Genomic DNA, 24,454 nt, shown 5'->3' with positions numbered 1-24,454 from the left:
TAAAAATATTAGGGGAGAGCTAACAGGTTTTAAGAAAAAGGCCTTGAAAATCCATTTTTTTAGAACTCATTAAATATAAAGGATCACTTACTGATTGTGTGCTTAGAATAGAAATATTACCAAACAATTTGAAATATATTTGGTGAGGGGTATGCAGCTTGACTACTGTGGCAAGACCACATTTACAGCGATCAGTTTATTGTATGCCAACAAAAAATTAAGTTATTTGCTCAATATTTTTTCAAACCTTCGTGAAAAATCTTAATTTCTTTTAAAATAGCATGCCATTACACAAAAATTATGAAAGAATAAAATCAAAACAAGACAATCAACCTCTCCTATGAAAGCTAAGCTAGTTCATAAGCCAATTTAAACAATTACTTAAAAGAATTTAAGGACTCTCAAAACCAACTCAATTTCATTAAAATAATTTCGTAAGAATTTTTAGCCTTATTTAATTCTTAAAAACAGTTACGGTATGTTATTTTGCCAACTAATAGTTTACCACAACTGCAAAACATCAGCTGGAAGTTAATTACATTGCACTGAAATACTACTGAAAGGGTTTCTAACTAGAGGAAAAGAACATTGTTCTCACAAGTACAGAACATAAAAATACTTTAATCCTATTGCTAATAAATGTGTAGAAATTAAATAATATTTAATAAGAATTGTAAGATTCTTATATTCAGGATGTCATAAGCAATGCTCTGTGTCAATATTGTGGTGCTATTTGAAATTAAGTATTAAAAATTTAGTCTCTGACAACCCCTATTATCTGGATATTCCTCATTATCTTTAAGAACTTTTTAATTTCTCAACTATACTTTTTCTCAATTTTACCCATCTAAAATTTAAGCCTTAAATTTAACCACTTTGGTCTTAGAATGATTATAAAACCATAAGAAAAGAAACAAGAGTTTCTAAACTTGAGCTCCCTCAAGAAACACATCTGAGGGAGAAATGGCTTCATCCTCAGTCTGATTTTTATAATTCCACAAGCATTCTACCTGTAAAAAGGATCATCACCAACATATTAAGAATCAACTCATATTCAGAAACAGAATGTATCAGGAAGATTTTCAGTTAAAATGCCCATTACTGAGATCTACTATTTTTGACTAAAATTTCCATGTCGCTAATTTTTAAAGAACACCACGGACTCTTCTGACCGTGCTCCCCACCTGTGCTTTATGGAGGCACACAAAACCAGGAGTAAGCCAAGTATTCCTAAAAAAAAAAAAATCCTCTTATTTATATAAGCTCTCAAAACTCAGACATTTTTGTAAATGTCACAAAATTAAATTCCAGACACCAATTTTTTTAACTAAACTGCAGCACTTTCGCCAATGATTGGTTGAGAACTTTACATCAATCTAATTAATCTAATTCTACAGTAATCAAATTGCTTTCCATTTCTCTTCCTCTAGAAATATAACACTTGGAATTTACACATCTTAGAAATATTATATTCTTCAAAATACATAGTAGCACTACTGACTGTAAACACATAGGTAACCAATTCAGTCCACCCCAATTATTTTGGACATGCAGTGAAATAGTGGGTGACAGTGCACACTACCAGCTCTTTGGCAACTCACAGGTATGCTGCAATGCACTGAAAAGCAGCTCAGGATAACAAGGTGTAAATAATAAGCCTGCTCACAACTTATTCAGACAACTAACTAATCACCATGAGGTTTTATTTCAAAAGCAAATTCTTTTCAGTAAATTGCTTTTCCTTCTGAAGGTTTGTAGCAGCGGTGAAAGAAAGTACTAGGAAGCACCCAGCTGATGATTCTGTTCAACCACCAAGTACTGTAACATGGTACAAGGAGGACTTTTTCATTCACTTACAATTCACATTTTCAAAGACAGATATGCACCAAGATGACAAAAAACCCCACACCCCTCTTTTTGGAAGAAAGTTATTTAAAACTCAGCATCAATATCAGGGCAAGCTTGCTTGGCTAAGAAAAGAACAAGCAAGATATTCAAAGCCTTAAAACTAACTTATCTGTTACACGACACTTTCATTTGAACAATTAGACAGCTTCACAACTACTCCTTCCAAATCACAAAGCAACTCAGTTGCACTGATTGCCATTTCTTTGGTCTCCAGTTGAAGTAGCTCAGACAATACAAAACAAATACAGAGCTGTGAGCACCACTGAGCTTCTCACCACTAACCAGGCACCACAGTGAGAGGCACAGCCATTCCATCTCAATTTGTGGGATGCTCTCAGATCAATCCAGGAGTGTATCAAATTACTATCAAGACACATTGTTGCCTAGTTAAGACTCTCACAACTAAGAATTCACTTCCATTGGAAAGTAAGCTTAGCATCAAGTTTCAGCATGCCTGATTAACACGTGCATGACTTTTTTCCTTCTTCCAAGTGTACACATAAAGGAATTCAAGAGCTACTTTGACCTTACACATGCAAGTATACAATATTATACATGCAGTAAGAGAAGACTGATTTAAGACTACTGTTATTTCAATGCACATATTTAAATAGTAATTTCAGAGTCAGAAGAAGTGCTGAAAAACTCAAGAAATAGATGGAGTAGAAACATAACCAAAACACACCAAATCAGAGACTAAAAGTGATGTGTTCAACAAGCAACTACTATAAAAAAAAAAATATTTAGTGGTACAAAAACTTCATGCCCAAGAAAGGCTAGAAGTTGAAAATAAATGTGAACTGAAATACAGTGTATATTTTAACAGATTACTAATAATTGGAAAAAACATATTTTGAGATCATAATAAACCTCCAAAAGGTACACTTTCATTTCAGTAAATCACAAAATTTAACAGAAGTTGTACTGCACATCCATTTCCCATCATATTATCTCAGCAGAGTCTTTCCATTTTCAGAATTATCAGCCCTAAATGCCAGTAAATTCAGATATCTGACCAGGAAATACAAAAGTGCACTATCAGTTTTTCAGTTCAATAATTTTTTTTCTAGAATTTTAAAGGTCAACATCCTCATACATGCTCCTGAGAATCTGTGAGCAACCATTGTTCAAAAACAATAGCTTAAAATGAAATCTAAAAGTAAGAATGACAGCAAAATTATTAGCTTTAAAGCTATTTTTAACTTATAACAGCATAAAAAAAATACCAAAACACTGAACTTGAATTTCAAGCTAAACCAGACAGTCCAAATCAATCACGGTTTTCACTTTTTGTATCTTAGAAACTTCAGTTGCACTTTAGCAAAATCATAAAGTGTCTAAGACATAAATTAACATTTTTAGACTTTCCCCTTCATTGGTCAAAGCAGAACACTATCAGTCAAGTACACAGAGGTACAATTATGTAAGAGCTGTAGCATCTCATGCAACTTTTTACTTGTCCTACTCACATTTTCAGCAGCTTTGACTATTTTCTATTGTTCCTGCAAAACCAATCAATATAGCTGTGAAGACCTATAGAACCAATTGTATTTTATGCTTTCACACAACTGTTTCCCGAGTCACAAACACGGAGCTCCATAATTCTCTGGCCAGACTGAAAAATACAGCACCTCTAAATCTATCATGGTGTTATCCAAGTGGCTGAAACTGCATGATAAAAATAATACTTATTATGGTTGTTTTAGAATTGAAATTGACTCCTTGAACAGGAACATCTTCAGTGTCCGAGAGATTTCTGTGACTTCAACCTGAATAAGAGCTGAAGAACATACTGGAATTCTGTCTGTACGGGATTAAGATCTGACAAGGCAGACTTCACGCACAAAGAAAGCTTCTAACTCATCTCTGTCTTGCTGTCCATAAAGATTGATATATTCCCTTGATGCTGTTGATTATTCAATATATAATACAGTTTTGCAGTGGTAGTAATTCTGTCTTAGTAGTAGATGATCAGGTATTTGTACAGCAGATGTATTTCAAGATCACTTTCACAAGGCTCAGAAGAAACTTTGATGAAAGCTACAGCAACCAGTTTGAGCTTTACACAAGATAAGTGTTTTGAAATCTATTACCAAGATTTTAAGTCATAAAACAGATTTTAATGTAAACCAGAAATCTCCCTTGATGCCTTATTAATGGAAAGACAGACACCAAATCAGTCACAAACACCAATCTTAAGACACAACCTAATGAAAGCCCTATTCCAGAAATTACACTACCACCAAGAAAAAACACCCAGTGTTTTTCTGAAATGGCTGAAGGACAGCAAGAGGATTCTTACTATTAGTGCTAGTCCACAAACATCTACAGTATGGACAAACATTTTCTATTATAATACTGAAATCTTCTAGCTCTCCCTGTAGTATCCAAGATGCGAGGACTTCTGCTCTGCCTTCCCTTCATGATAGGCAGCTGGGAATACTACCTCACTCACAGACAGGTTTCAGAAAGAACCTGTTAAAAATAATCTGAGAGATCCCCTTACTAAAACCAAAATAAGAGAGCTCTGCATCTCAAGGGGAAAATGACCATCAGCAAGGCAGGTTGATAGTAGCAGCTTTCAGAAGTCCAAAGTATAGTCCTCTGTAGTTCCAAGAATCATAAGGATCTAATTCCTCTATAGAAGAAACAATATACACACACAGGGTGGGTAAAGACATCAAATCTCTTCAACTGAGGGATGAGGGAAAGAAAAAATGCTGAAGTCTTGACTGTGCCCGTAACAGTAACTATGTACTATGAAAACACCAACTCTCAACACCACCACTGATTCTCACAAATCAGAACTCACATGGATTTTTCTGTAGTTTTACCTGCATAAAAGGAACATTTGTAAATTGATATTTGGCCAAAATAGCATATCAGAGGGAACCTCATCTACGTAAACTTGTGTTTTACTTTGTAATTGGAATACTAGCCAGTAGAGGGGGCACAAGTTAACAAAACCTATCCTCATGAGGTGATTTGAGTAACAAGATAAACCCGAGGCATGCTCTCCTTGCATACCATCTCAAAACTGTATACCTAAAACCGCTAAATGTAATTGTATAAGTATAAATAAGAAGTAATCATTAACTGAACTCTAATTTCTTAATCTAACTCTGTTTAATCCAACAGTTGGTTCATGGTTTTATGCCACCAGGGCAGCACATACTGTATCATTCCACTTCTCCATTTTGCTGCCAATTACCCATCTTTTGGAAGGCTCAGCCATAAACATTCATTTTGTCTTTTGGAGAAAACCTTGAAAACAGAGTTTTAATAAAGTCTACTAGAATTTATCAAGGTCTGAACTCATGCTTCCAGTAACCCACCATCTTTCTCCCTAAAGAAATGGAAAATGCTGTTCAAGCAGTAATGATTTCCCCTGCACTCATTCACTGTGAAAGTCAATGTATCAACAGCAGTCATTTTACAGTAACGATGGCTACCAAGAGAGATCTTTCCTCCATGAGAAGAGATTACAGAACCTGAATTCAGCTATGTACAGCTGCCCTTCTCTATAGACTACAGCAAGGTTATTGTAGGCAAAGTAATTCTCCATGTTCTAGAGAATTCTTTAGTTAACTACATTACAAATACTTAAGAGTTACTACAACACCCAAGACACGCACCAATCACAGTTTCTTATGTGGAATATCTATGAAGGATTATGAGATAGTTACGTGGTTTTTGCTTCACCCCTTACTGGCACTACAGATTAGTAGTAGATAGAAATTTTTCCACACCTAGTTAGGACATTTAGTGGTATAAAGCCTTCTGTATTTCAGGCAACTAGAACAAATCACTTGCAGGTTTAAACAAAACAAACAAACAAACAAACAAAAGAAACCAGTTAGCAAAAAGTTTTCGAAGCAGAACAAAACTGTAACAGCAGACTTTTTCTAAAGCTGAACCAGAGATCAAATTCCTCAGTACATCAGTTAACAGAAAATAAGAATGAAGGGATAATTCTTGAAACAACCATTATTTCCATAACACAAGTTACCTAAGTTCCATTTATGAAAAGAAAATTTAAGGTAGTTGGGAAAATAAATTGGATTAAAAAAATTAATTTGCTTCTTGGCATTTTGGTCCTAAGCATTATTTTCAAAAATCTTCAAAAAAAATAACTATTTATGGTTTCAATTAACTACTGATCCGCCAAACATATGCCATCTTATACTAGCCATGCCCAGACTGAGAGCTGTAATAAAAATCAAAGTTCCAGTTAGATATCACTTCTACAATTAGAAATACTACAGAGACAAAACATCTGAACTGCACAAGAAAAAAGACAAACCCATTTTCAAAAATAAAAATCACAGAAATATATTTAACCATATCAGCTGTTAGCTTTGCTTGAGCTTGCAAGTGTGTGTTTTATAGGCAATGATTTCATTGCATATCCATCTTGAAGCATGAAACAAAAATTCTGTGCTTAATATCATTTTTATAGATGCTCATAACTTTACACATTCTGAGTTTCCAAGTCTGGCACTGAATGTACTGCTTAAAGACTATTTAATTGTGCAACTTCAGTCATTTTGGAATTCTCTCAAAAGTCTGTGCCAAGAACAAAACCAAAACTAACAGCAAAAAAAACCAAAAAAGGCAACTCAAAGTAGTCTGAAAAGGAGATTCAATGCAAGAACTGATCATTTGGAATACAAAATCTCCATATCAAATAGTGTACATGTGAAGACAGAAGGCGTGTGTCAAGGGAACAGTTTAAGACTCTGTTCATGTTGAACAATGATGAATACGTGGTAGAATTTACTTAGACATCAAGCTTAAAGCCTCAAGATACCCTGATGTCTTCACGTGCCTAAATCACAGAAGTCTCAACATTACTAAGTCAGAATTTCAAAAATTACAGTTTAGTATATAGGTTTGTCCTGTTTCTTTCATTTAAGAACGGATTTAATTGAGTTTTAAATATCATATAAGTGATAACTGCTTGATTAACTTTTAAGTGCTCCAATTTAGATAAGGTCCTTGCTAAGTTTCAAAAACAATTCAGTCCTATCTTTCACAATTATGTGACAGTCTCAAAAAAAAAAAGGGAAAACATACATAGAACATACTTCATATATAATGAATTGCAGCAAGTAAATGGACAGTGAAAACTGGCATTAGAATGAGGAAAAAGCCACCAACATTTGGAACATTTAAGTACTTACATGACAGATATATGTTAATCTCGCAAAGGAAAGAACTTTAGCTCTCTCAAATTAAATTAATTGAACTACATAAGCAGCAAAAGCAACTGTGATCACAACTTACACCTTATTTTTAATGTAATAGAAATTGTCAGTTAAAGAAAAAGATGCACTTTATCAGTTAGTTACAGATTAGTAATTGAATCACTATTTCAATCATCTGAAATTGGATTAATTGACCAACAAATCCTTGCAGTTTTCAAAGTTATCTGAGTGAATACAGTAGATGCAAGCTGCTAAAAATAGGTTATATTTGAGCTTTTATAAACTTTTTTTAAAAAAGATAAAATAATCAACCATACCAAACATAACTTTGAAGTCCAAAGACTCTGCATCTATGATGATTTTGGTCATATTTCCTAAAAATATTTCTGAACATTTTATTCCAAATATAACTGACCTTGTCAAGTCTTGGATCAAGTCCCTAATTACAGCTGCCTTTCTGCTTCACAGCAATGACTTTACATAGCTGCTCCTGGCTCAGTCAGTGCAGTTCACAGTGCTAAGCCAGGTCTCTGTTCTCCATATACTGGAGAAAGGTAATGAGTCCTACAGTTGTCAGCACACTGAGTAGGGAAAACACACAAAAACTGACCAGAACAAAAAAAAAAACCAAAAAAAAACCAAAAAAACCCCACCAAAAACAAAACACACCCAACCAAAATACACACTGCCAATCGGAAAAGACAGTTCTGTACAAAAATCTCCACACCTTTTTGGGGGATTAACAATCCAGAGGACTGACAAGCTGACTGAAAGTAGTTTACTGACCTACAAACACAGGGCAACTCTTCTGAATAACTTTCCTGACTCCCTCACAATTCCCTCCTTGAGTTTATCACCAATACAGCAGGAACAACTCAGCTGTTTTAGAACAAATTCTGAACCACCGGAGTTCACAATACAGCTTATTAATCATTACTTGATCCCTCACTGATTTATTTTACTACATAAAGTCACACTCACAACTCGAAGCAAGTTTGGCACTACTATGAACACATGAGAGGCTGTTAAGTTCCAGAGCAGAGGAGGCATCTAAGTTGAAGATGTCTTACAATAGACACATACAATCAAGTTGGCATTCTGGGATTCAAAGCAGGGATGGCTAGAACTGTTGGAGAAAGAGATGGTCACTTTTCACTCGTTCTGTATACAGAGCATTAAAATAGAACGTCAGTGCCCTAAATTGATTCCAATGATAATTACTCTGAATTTGCTCAATCTAGCTCAACAAAATGCAGAGTGTATTCAGATAATATATCGTAAAACACTACTCATGGCTAGGCTTTGCAAACGAATATTTGGGAAGTAAAACATTACTACTGAATGAAAGATCAACACCTTGCTCTCCACAGGCAGTAGCAGATACATTTAGATAGGAAAAAAAAAATCCAAACATAAATTAAGGGAAATGGGAGTGGCTACACTGAGCAGATACCAAATGTGGGTTTTCAGATGAAAGTTTCCTTGCCAAGTCAACAAGACATTAAACATTACTTTCAATTTGTATGTCACTGAATCACTGTCAAAATCCCACACTAAAGACCTTATCTGCACTGCAGTTCCTGCTAGGTCAGTCTTCTAAAAGACCTCTGAAGTTCAAAGCACAGAACTACATTACACATAATAAACACTTATTTGCTATTTCAGTTACCTATCACTGCAGTACTGCAAGATCCACACTGACCAGCCATGTTAGAATAACTAGAGTAGGATTAGATTTTGACAAGTTTTCTTATCCTCTCATACAACCAGAAATCTTATCTACTCAGTGTCCAATAACAATAATTCAAGGTTCCTGAGAAGGTTAGTACTATATCTTGCAGCTAGCAACTTCTTACCTGCATATTTTAATTTAACTGTAAGCACTAACTTAATTTCCCCACTGGAAAATTCAGGCTTCAATCTATACTGGACTATAGATTAACACAAGCTAGGGTAAATCAATTAACTTAGGCAGAGACACTATCTCTAGAATGAAAACAACAGGTGCTTAGATAAGATACCTGATTTCTCAATAATGTATGATTGAAATTGCCAATACATTTTTGAAAAATCTAGTCCATTGGGGTCAACTTGATGGTATTGGAGTGATTAAATAAATCCCTTCTATCCTTTTTGTAAAATACACTGGCAATCCAGAAAAACGGAAATCCTGCTTGCTGTTAATATTCAGAATTACAAGAGTAAAAATATACTGATACATAGAAAATACTTCACAAACGTGATATCCTTTCTAGACATCACAGAAGTACTACAGAATCATCACAAATCTTACTGCTCACAGGTTAGTTCACCTTAAAAAAAAAAAAGTATCTTTTAATATATATGAAATATCCTACATACACATAAAACCATTACCTCCTAACACGGCATTCATTTTTCCTTAAATGAAACTGGTTTAAACTTTGGAAAATTAAAATTAGCAACATAATCACACAATGAAAACTGGACATTTAATAAAGAGTTCTGTGTTAACTAAGATAAAATGCTCAAAAATTACATGAAATTCCAAGTTGTTACATAAACAAGTGAAAACAACCTGGAAAAAGGGCTAGACAATATGATGCTAAAAAACACAACAGGAAGTTGTGTCTTCACTAAGTCTTCAAGTGGGAGACGCAGATATGAGAATATTCTATGAACTAAAAGACTATGTTGTTAATGGTACAGAATGTACCTGAAGAAAAAAGCAACAGCAAGCAAGCTCTCAAGACACACAACAGTTTCAACTGAGCCTCAGCTGAATTAAAACTCAGACATATTCAAAAGTAACAGTTCGTCCCTTCAACCTTCAGAGATATGGACTGTCTACAACAGAAAACCAAGACTAAAAGTAACTATTTAGTAAGAAAAGTGAAAACAACCTTAAAGAAAATAAACAATGACAAATACTAGCAAAAAAACCCCAACCAACCAAAAAAAAACAAACCACCACCTCGTATTTCACAAGATAATCAAACTCCTGGCTTATTATCCATGGGTATTTGTGCTGCCCCTCTGACAACTTGATTGTGATGAAATGCAAATACACTTCAGCTATAAGAGCATCCGAATAACAAAGGTTAGCATATCCAAGGAGTATATAATGACCTGAAGCAAAGAGACTGTTCCAGAAAGTCAAGCCAAGAGATAAAATTTTGGTACTCTTAACTGTCCTCAGACTTCCTCTGATGACTTTTTAGTGAATCCAAGAATATCAGCCACAGACAGACATCTGTATCATCTGCTAAGCTCTGGCAGTGCAACTGTGCTCACCTGACACCCTAAAAATTAAAGCCACAATGAACATGTTAAAGCACTGCCCCTTCCAAATCACACTGAATCTTTAAGTGCTTAGTATTTAAAAGTGGTCAAAGTACATTTAGAACGTGAAGTACCCCACTTCTTTCTGCTAGTGGAACAGACTGATGAGATTGTTTTCACTTGAAAAAATAAAGTACTTTGTATAAGCTTGTTTTAAATTCTTTAAAAAAACACATTGGATTAGAACTAAAAATGTGATTTTCAGAACACTTATTATTGAGACTTTCAGTGAGTTTTGTTGTGCTAGCAAGGCTGAACCGCAAGCAGTTTCACCTCACAATGTGAAAACACACTTCAAGAGTGCCTGCTGTAGCTCTCATTCAAGGTGTTTATAAAACAAAACTAACTAAAAATTACAAAGATTCCAAGGGTGGACAAGATGGCATGTTTAAAGTTACGGCCTAAAAGGTATAAATTCAAACCAATATGCTTAATTTCATCATGCAGCAGTGAGAATGGCTTTCACCTGCACTTCACATACAGCTCCTTGACATTAGCAGGCATATAGGTGTATGTTAAAACCATTTGTATTCCACAAAAGACTATGAGAAATCATTTCTTATATATACTTCTGCCATGCTTAAGCTTGCTTTTTTGTTTACTACTCCCATTTGGTTTTGTTGGGGAATGGGAGGAAAAAAAAAAACAAAACAGAACAGAACTACTCTAGAAGTGCAAACCTCTGCCTTTACCAACATGGGAAGTAAACTGCCCGTGCAACTGTGCCAACATGACAAAGCAGGAAATGTTAACTCAAACTTTGGTTCCAAATTTGGAGGCAGACTCAACACAGGCCATTTCAGTGCAGGGTTTATGATCCCACAATGCCGAGACAAAAGCCATGCTCTAAGGACTTTTGAGAACAAGGAAATCCAGTAAAAATCCTCAAAAACCTATTGGGAAAATAAAATTGTTCAACAACTTAAAGAAAACAGAACATCACTGCAAAAACATAATGCAGTCCATGTCAGGGGACATATTTCACATGTGATTGTTGTGGGTTTTATAAGCTCAGAAGATCCTAGACATAGATAAGCACATAAGCAAGGAGTCAGCCTACAACACTAAAGCTCTCTTGTGCCTACAAGGATGATTAGACTTGATCTCCTAGGTATGCTATTTACCTGTATTTGGAATACTGTAGTATTTAAGTCATTACAGGAAAGCATGCTGATCTCTACAGACCAATGTTAAGTTTTACTGTGTGAACACATCAGCAACTCTGCTACTGTAGCTATGAATGGGTCTAACTATATATTCAGAGAGAACTATGAAGTAGCAGTTAACCTAAGATTGTATTGTTTGATGGTCATATGTGGTATGAATAAAACACTTGGAAAAAACTTAAGGTGCTTAAAACAATGCCAACAATATAGAATACCTTCCAACTTCCAGATCAGAAATATCTCTTTCCAGCCCTCAGCATATTTTTAAGTTCCCAAAATACTCTTAATCAGTTGAATTCCATTTGGATTTTATTTGTCTCAATATTTCTTAGTTATGCTTCTGTTCATATGTGAAATGCACTGCAGAAAAAAAAAAAAAAAAAGGCTTTCACCAAGACTGCACACAGCCTGGTAAGTCATCCAAACAGTGTTTCATGTATTACTCTAACTCCAGGCAGCACTGTGATTGAAAAATACTTATACTAAGTCCACTTGCATTACAGAAGCATTACGGTTGACCGTTCTGTTACAAAACAACTAAGTTAGCATGTGCCTTTTTTTTACATCAAATTTCTTTAAAAGTCAAACTGATCTCTAAGACAGTTTTACTGTAGCAATAATAATCACAATGCTGAAAAATATGTGCAAGATACTCTAAGGGAATAAAAAGCTCATAAAAAGCTTATGTTATTGAAAAACACTCTGTCGTATTAAAACAAAATTTTACCCTGAAATAAGATGTCTAAAAATGCCTTGATGTATCAACTCAATCACTTTGAAATCCACTTAGATAAGTGTATTTTAGCCTCTCAAAGCTTATTCTGTGCAGTACTGCCGAAAAAAAAAATAGGAGACCTTCATTCCACAAATAACAATGAGCAAGGTGAAACACATGGGGTATGGGAAAATCAGAGCTTTCGCAATTTCGAACATCTGTCAGATTCTAGTTTCGTCAGTGCTGTGCTGGTTCTTTGCATGTGAATATCAAAACTCTATTGAAAAGTATATTTTACCTACCTTAGATACAGTGCTTAATCTTCAAAATCTCACTACAAACTTCAAATAATTGAAGTACATTGACAGTTCATTTCAATCATTTGTTTACATTTTTACTATAACAGCAGCTACCTTTTCCATGTTTTCTGTTTCCACAGAAACACATCTATTAGTATTTAACCCTTCTATCAAGGATTACAAACTGCACATTTACTTCACTCAAAACTATTTAGTTAAATTGTGACTATACATGTACTGCTGAGCAAACCACAGCTGTAAGGCTTAGTGTATTCCAAGAGGACAAAAAAAAAAAAATCTGCTAGTAAAAGGCTAAGTATTTCAGACTACCTAAAACAATGGAGAAGTTTAACTGGAGAAAAATAAGATAAGTCAATTAGCTAAGTGCAAACTGGGCTAATCAAGTACAACATTTTCTATGACAGTAAACGATTCCTGAAATTCATGTGTTTAAACTGCTTTCTTCCTGAAGACATCCAAATCCTGTATTTTTCCTAAGCTCTCCATAAAAATGCAGAAGGTGAGAAGGACCGCTATTTTTAGCGAAGGCTAAAAGCTGACACCCTATTTGAACATTCATTCTTCTGCTATCATAATCATCACAAAGCATACTATGGGAGGAAAAGCTATTATTGGACTCAAGCGGTATAATACTGAATTTATCAATCTCAAAGTGCTGCAAAAGTTAAAGGAACAGTCACTTTAAAATATGTGTACTTTCCAAAACCTTTTTGTCTTGACAAAAGTCTTCACAAAAACCTGGATCTACCAATCCTACCTAAGATAAAGTGTTTATAAAGTCATAACATAGCATCAGTAGTAGAAATAGCCTTTGAAAAAAATCTTCCAGGTTCTTAACAATCTAAATGTATTGACAGCGTCCCTTTAAGATCTAAATGCAAGATGCAGTGATCAGCTGACCACTTGATCACTCAATCTTTGAGTAACTGAGTCAGTACTTATTTACTTAAGTAGTATGACAAACGCTCATAATAAAAATCCAAACATTAAAGTTGCAAGAAAATACGAAGCAGGAGATTTTCTTCAATTTCAGAATGACCGTTCAGCCATCACTCTTGTTCAGGATGTCAGCTGATGGAGAACTCTGGCCGACTTTGGAAGAAATCAAGTAAAGTGAGTCACAATGCCATTCAAACAAAAAGTTCATACTCAGTAGGGGGACAAAATATCACACTGCTAGATGACATAACCAGAGAATCCCATCAAGCTTGTATCATGTCTTGTCATTTGCATATATAAGAAAAGTCTGTTTTACAATTCAAACATGTGAAACAAGTGGATCTTGGCAAATATCTTAGAAGCTTGTCAGTACACTAAAATACAAGAAAGTTAGTCAAAAGATCTTAAGCCAGAAAGACTTCCCCCCCCCAAAAAAAAAGGCGTTTAATAAAAGTTTGGATTTATTATGTCACATAATACCACACCTAAGAGAGTCTAAATGTTGCTTTTTGGTAAAATTATCTCCTCCCACTCTAAGATAATCATTCTTCAAACATCTGCCTGCTGTATTTTAGTTAACCACTATTTTGTGATCTTAATATTTGCAAGTGTTTTAAAAAAAGAGAATCAGCACTTGATGTTCTGAGTGAAAACTATTTCAAATTCAAGTGAGCATTCTGATCACTTATTTTCCTGAATTTTTAAGTTTCTCAGACTATGGTTAAATACCCATTAATCTGGAGCCAATTTTAGGTAGTAGACATGAACAACAGGAAGAGAGGATAAAAAGACATAACGCTCAAAGACCAATGTGACGGGACAGTTAACTGCCCTGGATCTCACCCTCCAAATGCTGAAGGACCAATTAAGTGCTTCAGAATTATATCTGATTTATCTAAAAAAAAAAAAAATGCTACTTTGATTAGAACAGCCAAAATGGGAACCTGTGACTTCAGCAGCAGATGACCTGGCACTTGCAATATATTCATCTATTTTTGCAGACACTAAAAAGAGTTAGGATTTCTATTTAGTCACCTGACTGCACATGTGAACACCTCTCCAACAGCCAGCTCCACATATGGAATGGAGTAAAAAACATGCATAAGCACGGGTGAGTTCAAGCCCAGAGACACTTATAACCAAAACAGATAAAAGTCATCGCTTCATGGAAAAAAGGGAATATTGCAGTAGTGAACACTACCTGTGAGTTAAAACAATCATGACAACTCAACTGCCCACTTGATTGAGTAGCTGAGCACAACTGGTTCACTTAGAGCAAATTATTTGATGTGAATTAGAATAATTACCAGTAGCAACGGGAAAGAGCAAGTATTCTGTGTATGTGCCTACAGTGGTTAACTGTTCAAAAAGATTCGTGTAGCTCATATAACTAAACAAAAACATCAAAATACAGGGAAGATTACACACAGATGTATGAGGACATCAGATGGTAATAGAAAAAAATATAACCATGTGTGGAACTACCACTTTTTTTTTTAATTTCATCACTGAATCGGGATTTTAAAAATGTTTAGGCTCACTTGATCATCTAGTGGCAAAGCATTACAATGCAGTATGACAAATTTCCTTCCCAAACAAACGTGGCATGTTATCACACAGACTCTGCATAGACTGGAAAGGGGAGGGGAAGAAAGGGACTTATGTTCACAACCACATTTCCATGTTAAATACCAAGAGCAGTAACTAATCCTCAGATAGTGAAGGAAGCATTACATGAGAATAACAACCAAAAAGGGCCGATTCGAGTCAGTACATCCCATGTGAAAAATACATGTTATACTTTGCCCAATACTAATAACATCCTTCAAGTGAAACAAATCCAGGCTTTGATCCAGCGCCAGAAAGAACTCTGTACACTTCCTAATGCACTCATTTAACCTACAGTTTCTGTCTTTTAGCAACTCATATTGATGAGCAAAAGAATGTTGGCCCACCCCAAACAGAAGTCCTGCTTAAAAGGGATAGTTGCATTAGAGATATTTAAAAAGCATGACTTCTCAAGGTTCTGGTACAACAGGCAGGTTCATAGAGATACAGGTATGCAGAGAAATGCTGTGGTAGACTCACTGGAAAGAAATGGTTTTCAAAAAGTTGTGTTCCTTCTAGTACTTTTGGACATGCAGTGTTATTACAAAAATGGTTCATCTCCCAAACTGTAATTACTTAATTGATTATACAGCACTGTATAGAGAAAGCAAAGTTCTCATAACCATATCAGGCTCCCTAGCTAAGGTACTGAACATAGACTTGATACAAAAAAAAAAAGTTACAGCTGAACTGAGAATGTCAGCTTCGAGGCTATGTCACAGCTTAAAAACTGAGGAATAACTGAATTTAAAAAAAGCTAAGTTGGGTACCAAACTATGATCACTGACTATTTCTTCAAGCTATTTGAGCTCTGCTTATTTTTGAAGAAGTCCCCATATTGAGTACTTCATGAAGATGCCACTTTGGACAACTAGCTAATTGCTACCTCTGGGAAGTTTGTGTTATAAGATTTTTTCACCTACTAACAGTCAACCTACCTGCCCATAGTTGTCTATGCCAGTTACTAATCTATTTAAGTTTAATAAATCAAAAGCTGTCCTTAGGGACTGGCCAAGAGTCGTAAGTCCTTCAGCTTGAAGGTTCTTCAGTTCATTCATAAACGTTGCATGGTTTTCCTTCCAGCCAGCCTGCAAAGAGAAACATGAGAAGACTTATTATTCTGCAGATACACATTTTACTTTCCTGTTAGGCTACAAAGTGCCTTCCACACTGCACACAGCTCACTACAAATGCTAATAAAACAGAAGTTACTTTATATTTAATGCTGTCGAAAAAGCCTGAAAAGATGCACTCCTCTTACACCTTAGAGTTCCCCACTTATCAAACAGGCATTTTGTTCCACAGGACAAATTTCTGTTAAGTCACCGGTGCCAAAATCTTATAACTACACCACCCTCCCAGAGCCCTTTCCAGATGGAAGCCAATTACACTGTGAAGCGACTTCCAACAGGTTCACCCTCCTCTGTCATGTGGACCCACCACCCCCTTCCCCCGCGCCGTGAGCCTCCCCCTCCCGACCCCAGCGGGGCGAGGGAAGTGCCGTCCCCTTCCGAGTCCGGGCTCTCCGGGCTGAAGTCGGTCCTTCCGCCAGCTCGCCGCTTCGCAGCCGAACTCTCCTTGGAGTTGCTGTCACTTCTCCCAACTTGAATAAATATCCCCCACAGTTCATTGCTGCTCGCACACACACCGCACAGGGGAAAGCGTCGGCCATGTTGATGTCAGCGCCGCCGCCGGAGCCCGTGTGTGCCGCGCTGCCCGGACCGCCGGCAGCTGGGCCGAGGCGGACGGGGGGCGGCGAGGCCGGAAGGAGGCCGAGGAGGAGGGGGGTGAGCGGGGGTTACCTTGATAGCGTAGGGAGGCTCCTCGAAAGTGACCAGCATGTACCTGTCTCCCCTGCTGGCCGGGTCCCGGGCTCGGAGCTGCGGCACGGGGGACAAAGCAGAGGGTGAGCCAAGAGGCGGCGCCGCCGCCGGAGCCCCCCGGCTCAGCTCGGCCCGGCCCTCCCCTCCCTCCCTGCCCGCACACACACGCACTCGCCCGCTCTCTCCCCGCGCCCCCGGCCCAGGCAGCCCCCCGCTCCCTGCCGCCCCCTCCCCTCCCCACGCAGTCACTCTCGCGCTCTCTCTCTCTCGCCTTTTCTCGCAAGGCAGAGCCCGGTACCTTCATGAAAGTCTCTACAGCGCCTTTGGCTATGTCCAGATAGGTGGTGCCCAGATGGGTGCGCTGGTTCATGGAGGCGGACGTGTCTATCAGGAAGAGTAAGATGGGCATAGTGCGGAGGGGCCGGCGGCCGGGCGGCTACATGGACAGCGGGCGGGGGGCTGAAGGGAGAACCGTTGGGCGGGGTGGGGGGGAAAGGGGGAGAGAGAGAAGACGGGGGACGGGAGAGGAGTAAGTGGCTGTGAGTGCTGTGCACGGGGAAGGGCGCCTCCCCGCTGCCCCTCTGCCGAGGCGGGGGGGAAGGGGGGGCAGCCCTGCCTGCCCTGCCCTCCTTTGTGTGAGGGGCCTGCTCAGCCCAACACAGGCTGGTTTGTGAGGGAGAGGCGGATAGGGCTGCGCTGCTGGCTAACCTTCCCCCCACCACCACCTTCCTCCTCCTCCTCCACCGCCGCCCGCCCTCCCCTCCCCCTGTTGATGTTACTCAGAAGTTTCGGGCGGAGCAGCCGTAACCCCGCCGCCCCAGCACTTTCTCGCTCTGACTGAGGCGCTTCCTCACTCGCCGCCCGTTTTTAAGGCAGCCTGGGCAGGTCGGGCCCCGCCCCTCAAGGACACGTCCCTGGCCCACGTGACCGCCTCCTGGCCCCGCCATAGGGCAGCCTGTACCCGCCTCGTTAGCATATTCAAATCGGCGGGGCGGGGCGGCTACGGCCGCCGGGGGAGCGGGCGGCGGGAGGGCGCAGGCGCAGCTGCAGGGGACGGGGGGGGGGGCGGGGGGCGCTGGCCCTCGGGGGGACGTTCTGCACGGGCGTTTCCCGTGGACAGTCTCCATGGGCGTTCTCTATGGACACTCTCCAGGTGGCGGAAATATGGAGGGGCAGCGCGGGCGGGAGGGACGGCGGGCTCTGCCGCCGCCGCCCCCCTGGCCGGGCTGTCCGAGGGCTGCGGGGTGGCGCGTCCCGCGGAGCAGTACCCAGCCCTGCCGCTCGGGGAGGGCAGTGGCGCGGCCCCGCGGGAGCGCCGGGACGGGGCGGGGACTCCGGCGCTGGCAGTTTGTCCGCCGGGAGCGGGCGGGTGAGTCACGGGGGTGGGAGGGAAGGGGACGGGCGCTGCCCCCGCCCCGTCTCCGGACACCGCCTCTCTCCTTGAGGCTGCGGGAAGCTCTCAGGTTGCCCCCACAGCCGGTCGGTGCAGGGTGCCCTGTGCTGCGGCCAGGTGCCAGCGCAGCCTGTGAGGCCCGGAGGGTGGCCGCGCAGCCCCGCCGGTGCCGGGGGAGCGGGGGGCTCGCTCCTCAAGGGAACTTCGGCTCCTGGCAGACACCAAATGGGCCGCCTGTCGTACCCACTGGGTTTGGGATCCAGTAACATTTTGGTGATGAATTCCCAGAGACATGATCTGGCCTTTCACTCGATCCTTAAAGGGAAAAAAAAAAATTGGCTAGCCTTAGTCGTGACCTTTTCCCCTACATACAGGCAGAGATTAACACTAAGATTTCTTTCGTCCACGCTAAGGCACTCCAAATTTACTTCCTATAAATAACATAACTGTTGAGTGTTTCCTACCAATTAATGATGAAGATCTGTGTTCTCAGTTCTTTGGCAATTTGTCGGGCGTTGTTTTCCCAGCAATCGAGTCTGCAGTTTCTGCTCTCATAGCCTTGGAGCAGTAACTCCAGAGCCACTTCTTAGCATAATCTGTTCAGGAGTTTGCTTTGATTCATATCCAACAGGTATTTTGGTTTTTTTTCCTCCCGATCTAGCTGATGTGCTCCCGCAGCCACTGCTCTAGAAGGTATGCAGCCACTGTGCTCCTTCCTTCTCCCAAGATAAAATTGGCAGCATTCTGGTTTGATTCATCTTGGTCTTCCAGGCAAGATTTGTGTCTTGTTAGGCAAGAGCTGGTTTGGGCTTTTTTTTTTTTTAAGATTAATGAAAGATTTGCTTTTCTAGAAGAGAGAGGAATAGAATCACATTTCTGTTACAAATTGGTATGCATTCTTATGCCTTCAAGCAGCTTATTTTCGCTTTCCTGTTGGTGCTGCACCTGTGACCTCTGCCAGCCCTTCTTAGACTTTGGAGTGAAATCAAGGACACTTCCTTTCACCCAGTTCACCATTCAAGGCCATTAAGGAATCTCCAGTCTCAAGGATCCTGTGAGAGCTGGGAAGGAATCTTTGGAGTCAATGCAGACCAAAATACAGCAACTGGATTTCTTTGGAAGTAACATCTTTTACTATGAGTGTTTCTCGGTGTGGATCCTGCTGGTGGTGGCCAAGCTCATGTGCACCCAGTGGCTCTTGAGCTGCTTTTATCTTTCCAGCAGTTCAGTGTTAGAGCTCTAGCACTGGTGCTGGGTCCCAATGACCTGCAGCAAGGCTGTTCTGGTGCAGGTTCTACTGTTTAATCTGAACTTCTGCTGTTAGAGGGTACAAACCAACAGGTGCCACAGAGGCCACATTGCTGGGCTGCCCTTGAATCCAGCTGCTCACCAATCCCCATTAAACAGTGAAATATTTGAACTGTCTGAGAGGCTTGGTTCATAGTAATTTTCTCTCTACAGAGGTATTTTGGGACATCTTTTTTTCCCTCAGCTCCCCACAGAAGGTGGCAGGTACCTTCTGCAGCTCCTAAGGTCAGCAAGATTGGCTGCTGGTAGTGTAGTAATTGTCTCCCTAAGGTGGTGGGATTCAAGTTATTAGGTAAAGGCTGCAGTGCTGCTTTTAACAAATTAGCCCTTGGGATTAGTAATTTCATTTGGGAGAAATGTTGACTGAGTGTATGATGTTGGCCTTTGATTGGCTTCCTTTTAATCTCTAGGATAGGTACATTCTTCAGGCATGCCACCTTCTCTCCTGTTTGTATGTTGCTGATGTTTCATTGATCATCCTTTTGCATGTCAAACATCATGCATCTTCTTGTAGAGCATCTGAAAAATGGGAAACTTCTAGAATGGTTCCTTCCCCAAAATGCTGGAAAAGAAGCATTTTAGAATCCTTGCCATACCAAGAAAATGTCATAGTGAAAGGTAGTCTGGGCCATGAAGATTTTGCATAAATCCTGAAGGGTTGTTTGGAATTTTTAAGTTTTGTTGCCAGTAATGTTGCCAGTAAATGAAGAGAGAGGAGGGGAAAAGCCATGTTAATTCATGATGGTAGAATTGGTCATAAACCAACATGAATTCTGCATCATCTTTGAGTGTTGTAAGCTGTAGGCACACTGTAACTTTCTCTGCCCAATACAAGAGGAAGGTGAGACCGAAGCAGCTGGCCCCACTCTACCCCTGGTCCCTCAGCCCTGGTGATTACCACCAATGGAGGAATCCTACAGACAAAACTTACACACAGTTACTATGGGATTTATACAAGGCAAACCACTTTACTGTACTTTTCTGTATATGCTTGCTTCTTGTTGTTACCTTTGAGGCCATTTGGAACAGCCAGTCCTTCCCGCTCCTGTGCACCTTATATTAGATCCCTTACAGGACAGAATTAAGGCTGGGTGTGTGTTTTCTGTGGTACACATTAGTACTCTTCTGCGGGGAGCAGGGTAATTTGATTAATTTTGAGAGATTCTTTCAAAGACAGGTAATCAACCCAAGCCTTAAGTGTGCCTCAGCCTCTTGATGTCAAAGTTATAATGGCTCGTACTGCCATCGGAGTTGCATTTATAATTTACTGCAAAGGAACAAAACCCAGTGATATTAGTTCTTATGCTCATTACTGGCAGAACTGACACAGCTGAGCAGGGACAGTGAGGCTGTCAGTGAAAACAGATGCATCTTTGGGTTTTTTTTCCTTTTTGTTTGTTTATTTGTTTTTACATTTAAACATACAAAGTTTTACCCCATGCGTAGTCTAAATGAGCCAGTTCTATTTTTTCTGCTGAATCTAGATGAATTATTTCAGCACGATTCTGGCTGGAGGAATACTGTTACTGTCCTGATGATGAAAAAGATTCCAGCTACTTTCATACTGATTTGTATTTCTTGTACATCCATGAGAAAGCATGAATAGCTATGTGTGTCTAAGACTACTCATCTTCTGATCTTTAGAATGGGTGTTGTTCATTTGGAGGCAAATGAGATAGCATTGAAAATGCAAATTTGACTTTACATTTGAACGCTAAGTCAATAAACCAAAAATCAAATATAAGTGTGAAAATATACCTGAAAAAGCCCATCATATGAAAAACATTGAAGAGCATTTTTGGTATCATTTCTTGTTACTATGTTTTTCCTTAAACAGCTTCTTCTCCAAGTCTATGTTTGTGAGACTTTTGTTGTATTATCACATAGTGTTAGCCTTATTTTGTCCTAAACTGCAGGCTTGAATGGAAGATGTTGTGCTAAAGACCTTCAAGCAGATCTGAGAAGTAAAATTTTCTAATTGGCTTTCTCCTTCTCAGTATAGACTATTTCCAGATCTTAGTCAGTCCAGGTTTTAATGACACAGGTAAATTTTTCAGAGCGTCCTTCAGAATACAATTCTGTAGCCTTTTAGATTGTCATTATTAAACTTTTTTCCCCTGTTTAATGGTCTTATATTTTCTCATAATTTTATATTACTGTCTATCATTAAAATATATATCGTTATACAGCATTCCAAGTTTCAATTTGTTATCGTTTAATACTTGTGTCTTTTTTAGTCTTCCTTTAACCAAGTCCTGTGCATTCAACTTACTTGCTTTTTTTCTATAAATAAAATTTTATTTGTCACTTGTCTTGCATATGTGGCAGCTTATATTGTTGGGGGGTTTTGTTGTTGTCCTGTTGGGTTTTTTACTAGTTTCAGTTCGGCGGGTTTTGACCTACTTTTTTTTTCTTCTTCCTGAAATTGTTACCAAAGAGAAAGTGATTTAATCTTATAATTCAGGTAGCCTAGGGAAACATATAAAACTCATCCTAGATTGAGTAATTACTGAGAAGGCTGGGATCAGATAAGATGTAGCCCCAAAATTTTTTTCAGAAAAGTGACCTTAAGATAACTGGATTCAGTTTTTTATGTATATTCTAGGACTTGAACTGAAGATGCCTATTTTTCCAAAATTTGCAGAGGCAGCTACCTTCCTTTGAAACTGTTCAGCACCTTTTAGAAGCCTGTACTTTGGCTTCCCTAGCACCAGAACACAGTGAAATTACATCCCTCTGCAGAATGATGACATCTAAAAGAAGTGGCATTCTGGCTTCTCTTCGCCCATCTTCAAAGACTGTCTCTTTTCCCTTGGCCATCCATTGGGAAGCCCAGAGGATAGCCTTTGAAGCTTCCTAGGGATTTTTGTATTCCCCACCACCCCTCCAGTCATCCAAATCCCTTGCTGTTTCCTGGCTTGGGATTTGGAACTGCAGTGAACAGCAGTGTACCATCCAGAGGAAGAATAGGTAATGTAAAAATGCAAGGTGCATTGATATAATTTGTTTTCGAACTGGGCAAACTGAGCAAGGAGACTAAGTTCATAAGTATTTATGAAATACTCTGGTACTTTCAAAGAAAGTTATGGAAGTGCACAGTAAGGTTATTTCAGAGGCAAATTTGATCTCTTTGAGGACCACCTGTCCTGTGACAGCAGAATTCGGTCCATTAATGATGGAGAGGTTGCAAGGCACCTGAATAGAAGACAAGGAGGCTTTTGTCATTAAATAAATAGTATGTTTGATACACACTTTTCCTTACTTTTACTGATCTTAGATTGAAAGGTCTTCTGGACGATGAACTGTCTTCACATGCATTTAACAGGGTTTAGCAGAGCAGGTCCTCTCCTATTTGGTACTATGGGGAAATATTAAATCTAACATGGCGAAAGCTACTTAAAACAAACTTTTCAAAATTACAGTTCCAATAAGGGGGTACATATGAGAATTCAAATAGATGTACAGTTCTAATTTATCCTTCCTGATGTGATACACTGCTCCTTGCACTTGAGTTAGGGTTCTGGTCAAGAATAAAAACCTGTCTCAGCTCTGGGCCTTTAAGTTTATCCTGTCTCTTGAGGATCTCAGCTGTTGTGTTGAGACCCAAAGGGAGCAGAAAACACTTCTAGCATGCAAAAGCTAAGATATTTTATCTGCTCTTCTGTTTTTCCTTCCCATCCTCCCCTTTCTCTGCTTCCTTCTTTCCTCTTATTTTCCATCCTTGAGATGCTGGTAGCAGCAGGCAGCAGCAGTCCATTTGACTGCTGGTAACACCAGAGTACCCAGGGTAATCTGAGTACAGACTTCACAGCTTCCCGCCAGCCACCTCCCGGCCTTGAACACAGGGGAGTCTTCTGCATTCACTAAAACAACAAGTCTGAAGAGACCTTTGCTTATTATGCCAGGGGGAAAATATAAATCCTCTCTTGCTAGGATGGCCAGACATATCATTAGGTCTACCCGCAAGTTTGAGAGCCACCATGTGTAGCAGTCTGCCCTGGCTTTGTTTAACTCTTTTAGTAGCTAGTGTGTATGTGGTAAGGGGTTAATGCATCCTCCACACAAATACCTGTAACAATGTTGCCATGCAGGCTTTCCTCAGGGTGACAGGAATTTTTAGACTCTTCCCCCGCAACACCACTTTTAAACGATCTTTCCAATGGTTGTTACATCCCTCAGGGGGAAGCTTTCCTGGGGCATTGCTGCCCTGCCTGTACCTGCTGACCTGAGCAATCCCCTCCCTGTCACTGTTCCAGCAATTGCTGTTGTTCATTCCTCCAAGCATTCCTTCTTGCCTTCACTACCAAGTTTCATTAGCCCTGGAAATCATATCCTTCTCGAAGTGCTGGACCCTCCCGCGCATTTCATAGCTTAGCAACGTAACTCCATTACCATGGATCCCAAGCACAAGCATGCAGAATTTATCTAACTAATCAAGCAGCTAAGGGACACCAGTTTCAGCTACAGTCAGCTTGGATTATAAAGCACTTGCAGCTAAAAGATAGCCTACAAGCACTTCCCAGAAAGGCAAAGCAATGAGGTAGTTTGTTTTGGTGCTTGGGGGTTTTTTTAATGGCAAATGTAATGCGTATAGTCTTGGTAAACAAGAGGACAGAAATATTCATTCATCCCTAAGTTGCTTCCCACTGAGGTATCACACCTGTGTGTGGTATTTGAGAGCCAGGAGTTCTTTGTTTAAAATATTGCCACACTGTAGAAGTTCATTATCATTATGTCATTAATGTC

General features: G+C 39.6%; 2 protein-coding genes across 4 annotated transcripts in view; one reads left to right on the top strand and one right to left on the bottom strand.

Annotated features, from left to right (window-relative positions):
• INTS6 (integrator complex subunit 6) overlaps window positions 1–17,876 on the bottom strand; it is a 41,921-nt gene extending 24,045 nt beyond the window's left edge. For 2 of the 3 annotated variants that reach the window (XM_027648130.1, XM_027648146.1), the window contains exons 1-3: window positions 17,306–17,862; window positions 16,987–17,064; window positions 16,123–16,272 (exon numbers count right to left, since the gene is read on the bottom strand). In XM_027648130.1, the coding sequence (XP_027503931.1) occupies window positions 16,123–16,272; window positions 16,987–17,064; window positions 17,306–17,416 (339 nt within the window). In that variant the 5' untranslated portion in view covers window positions 17,417–17,862. Of the gene's footprint in view, window positions 1–16,122; window positions 16,273–16,986; window positions 17,065–17,305 lie in introns of all 3 variants that reach the window. The other variant, XM_027648137.1, reaches the window with a different exon arrangement.
• A 254-nt stretch (window positions 17,877–18,130) lies between these two features.
• Window positions 18,131–24,454, top strand: part of WDFY2 (WD repeat and FYVE domain containing 2) — an 85,208-nt gene continuing 78,884 nt past the window's right edge. Inside the window, exon 1 of the mRNA XM_027648168.1 lies at window positions 18,131–18,160. Within this exon, the coding sequence (XP_027503969.1) occupies window positions 18,146–18,160 (15 nt within the window). The 5' untranslated portion in view covers window positions 18,131–18,145. The remainder of the gene's footprint in view (window positions 18,161–24,454) is intronic.

The sequence above is a fragment of the Corapipo altera genome, unplaced genomic scaffold, assembly GCF_003945725.1.
Source record: "Corapipo altera isolate COAL_440 unplaced genomic scaffold, ASM394572v1 0, whole genome shotgun sequence".
In the NCBI taxonomy this organism is placed as follows: domain Eukaryota; kingdom Metazoa; phylum Chordata; class Aves; order Passeriformes; family Pipridae; genus Corapipo; species Corapipo altera.
The sequence above is the reverse complement of the archived record's forward strand: the minus strand, read 5'-3'. Positions and strand labels throughout refer to the sequence as shown.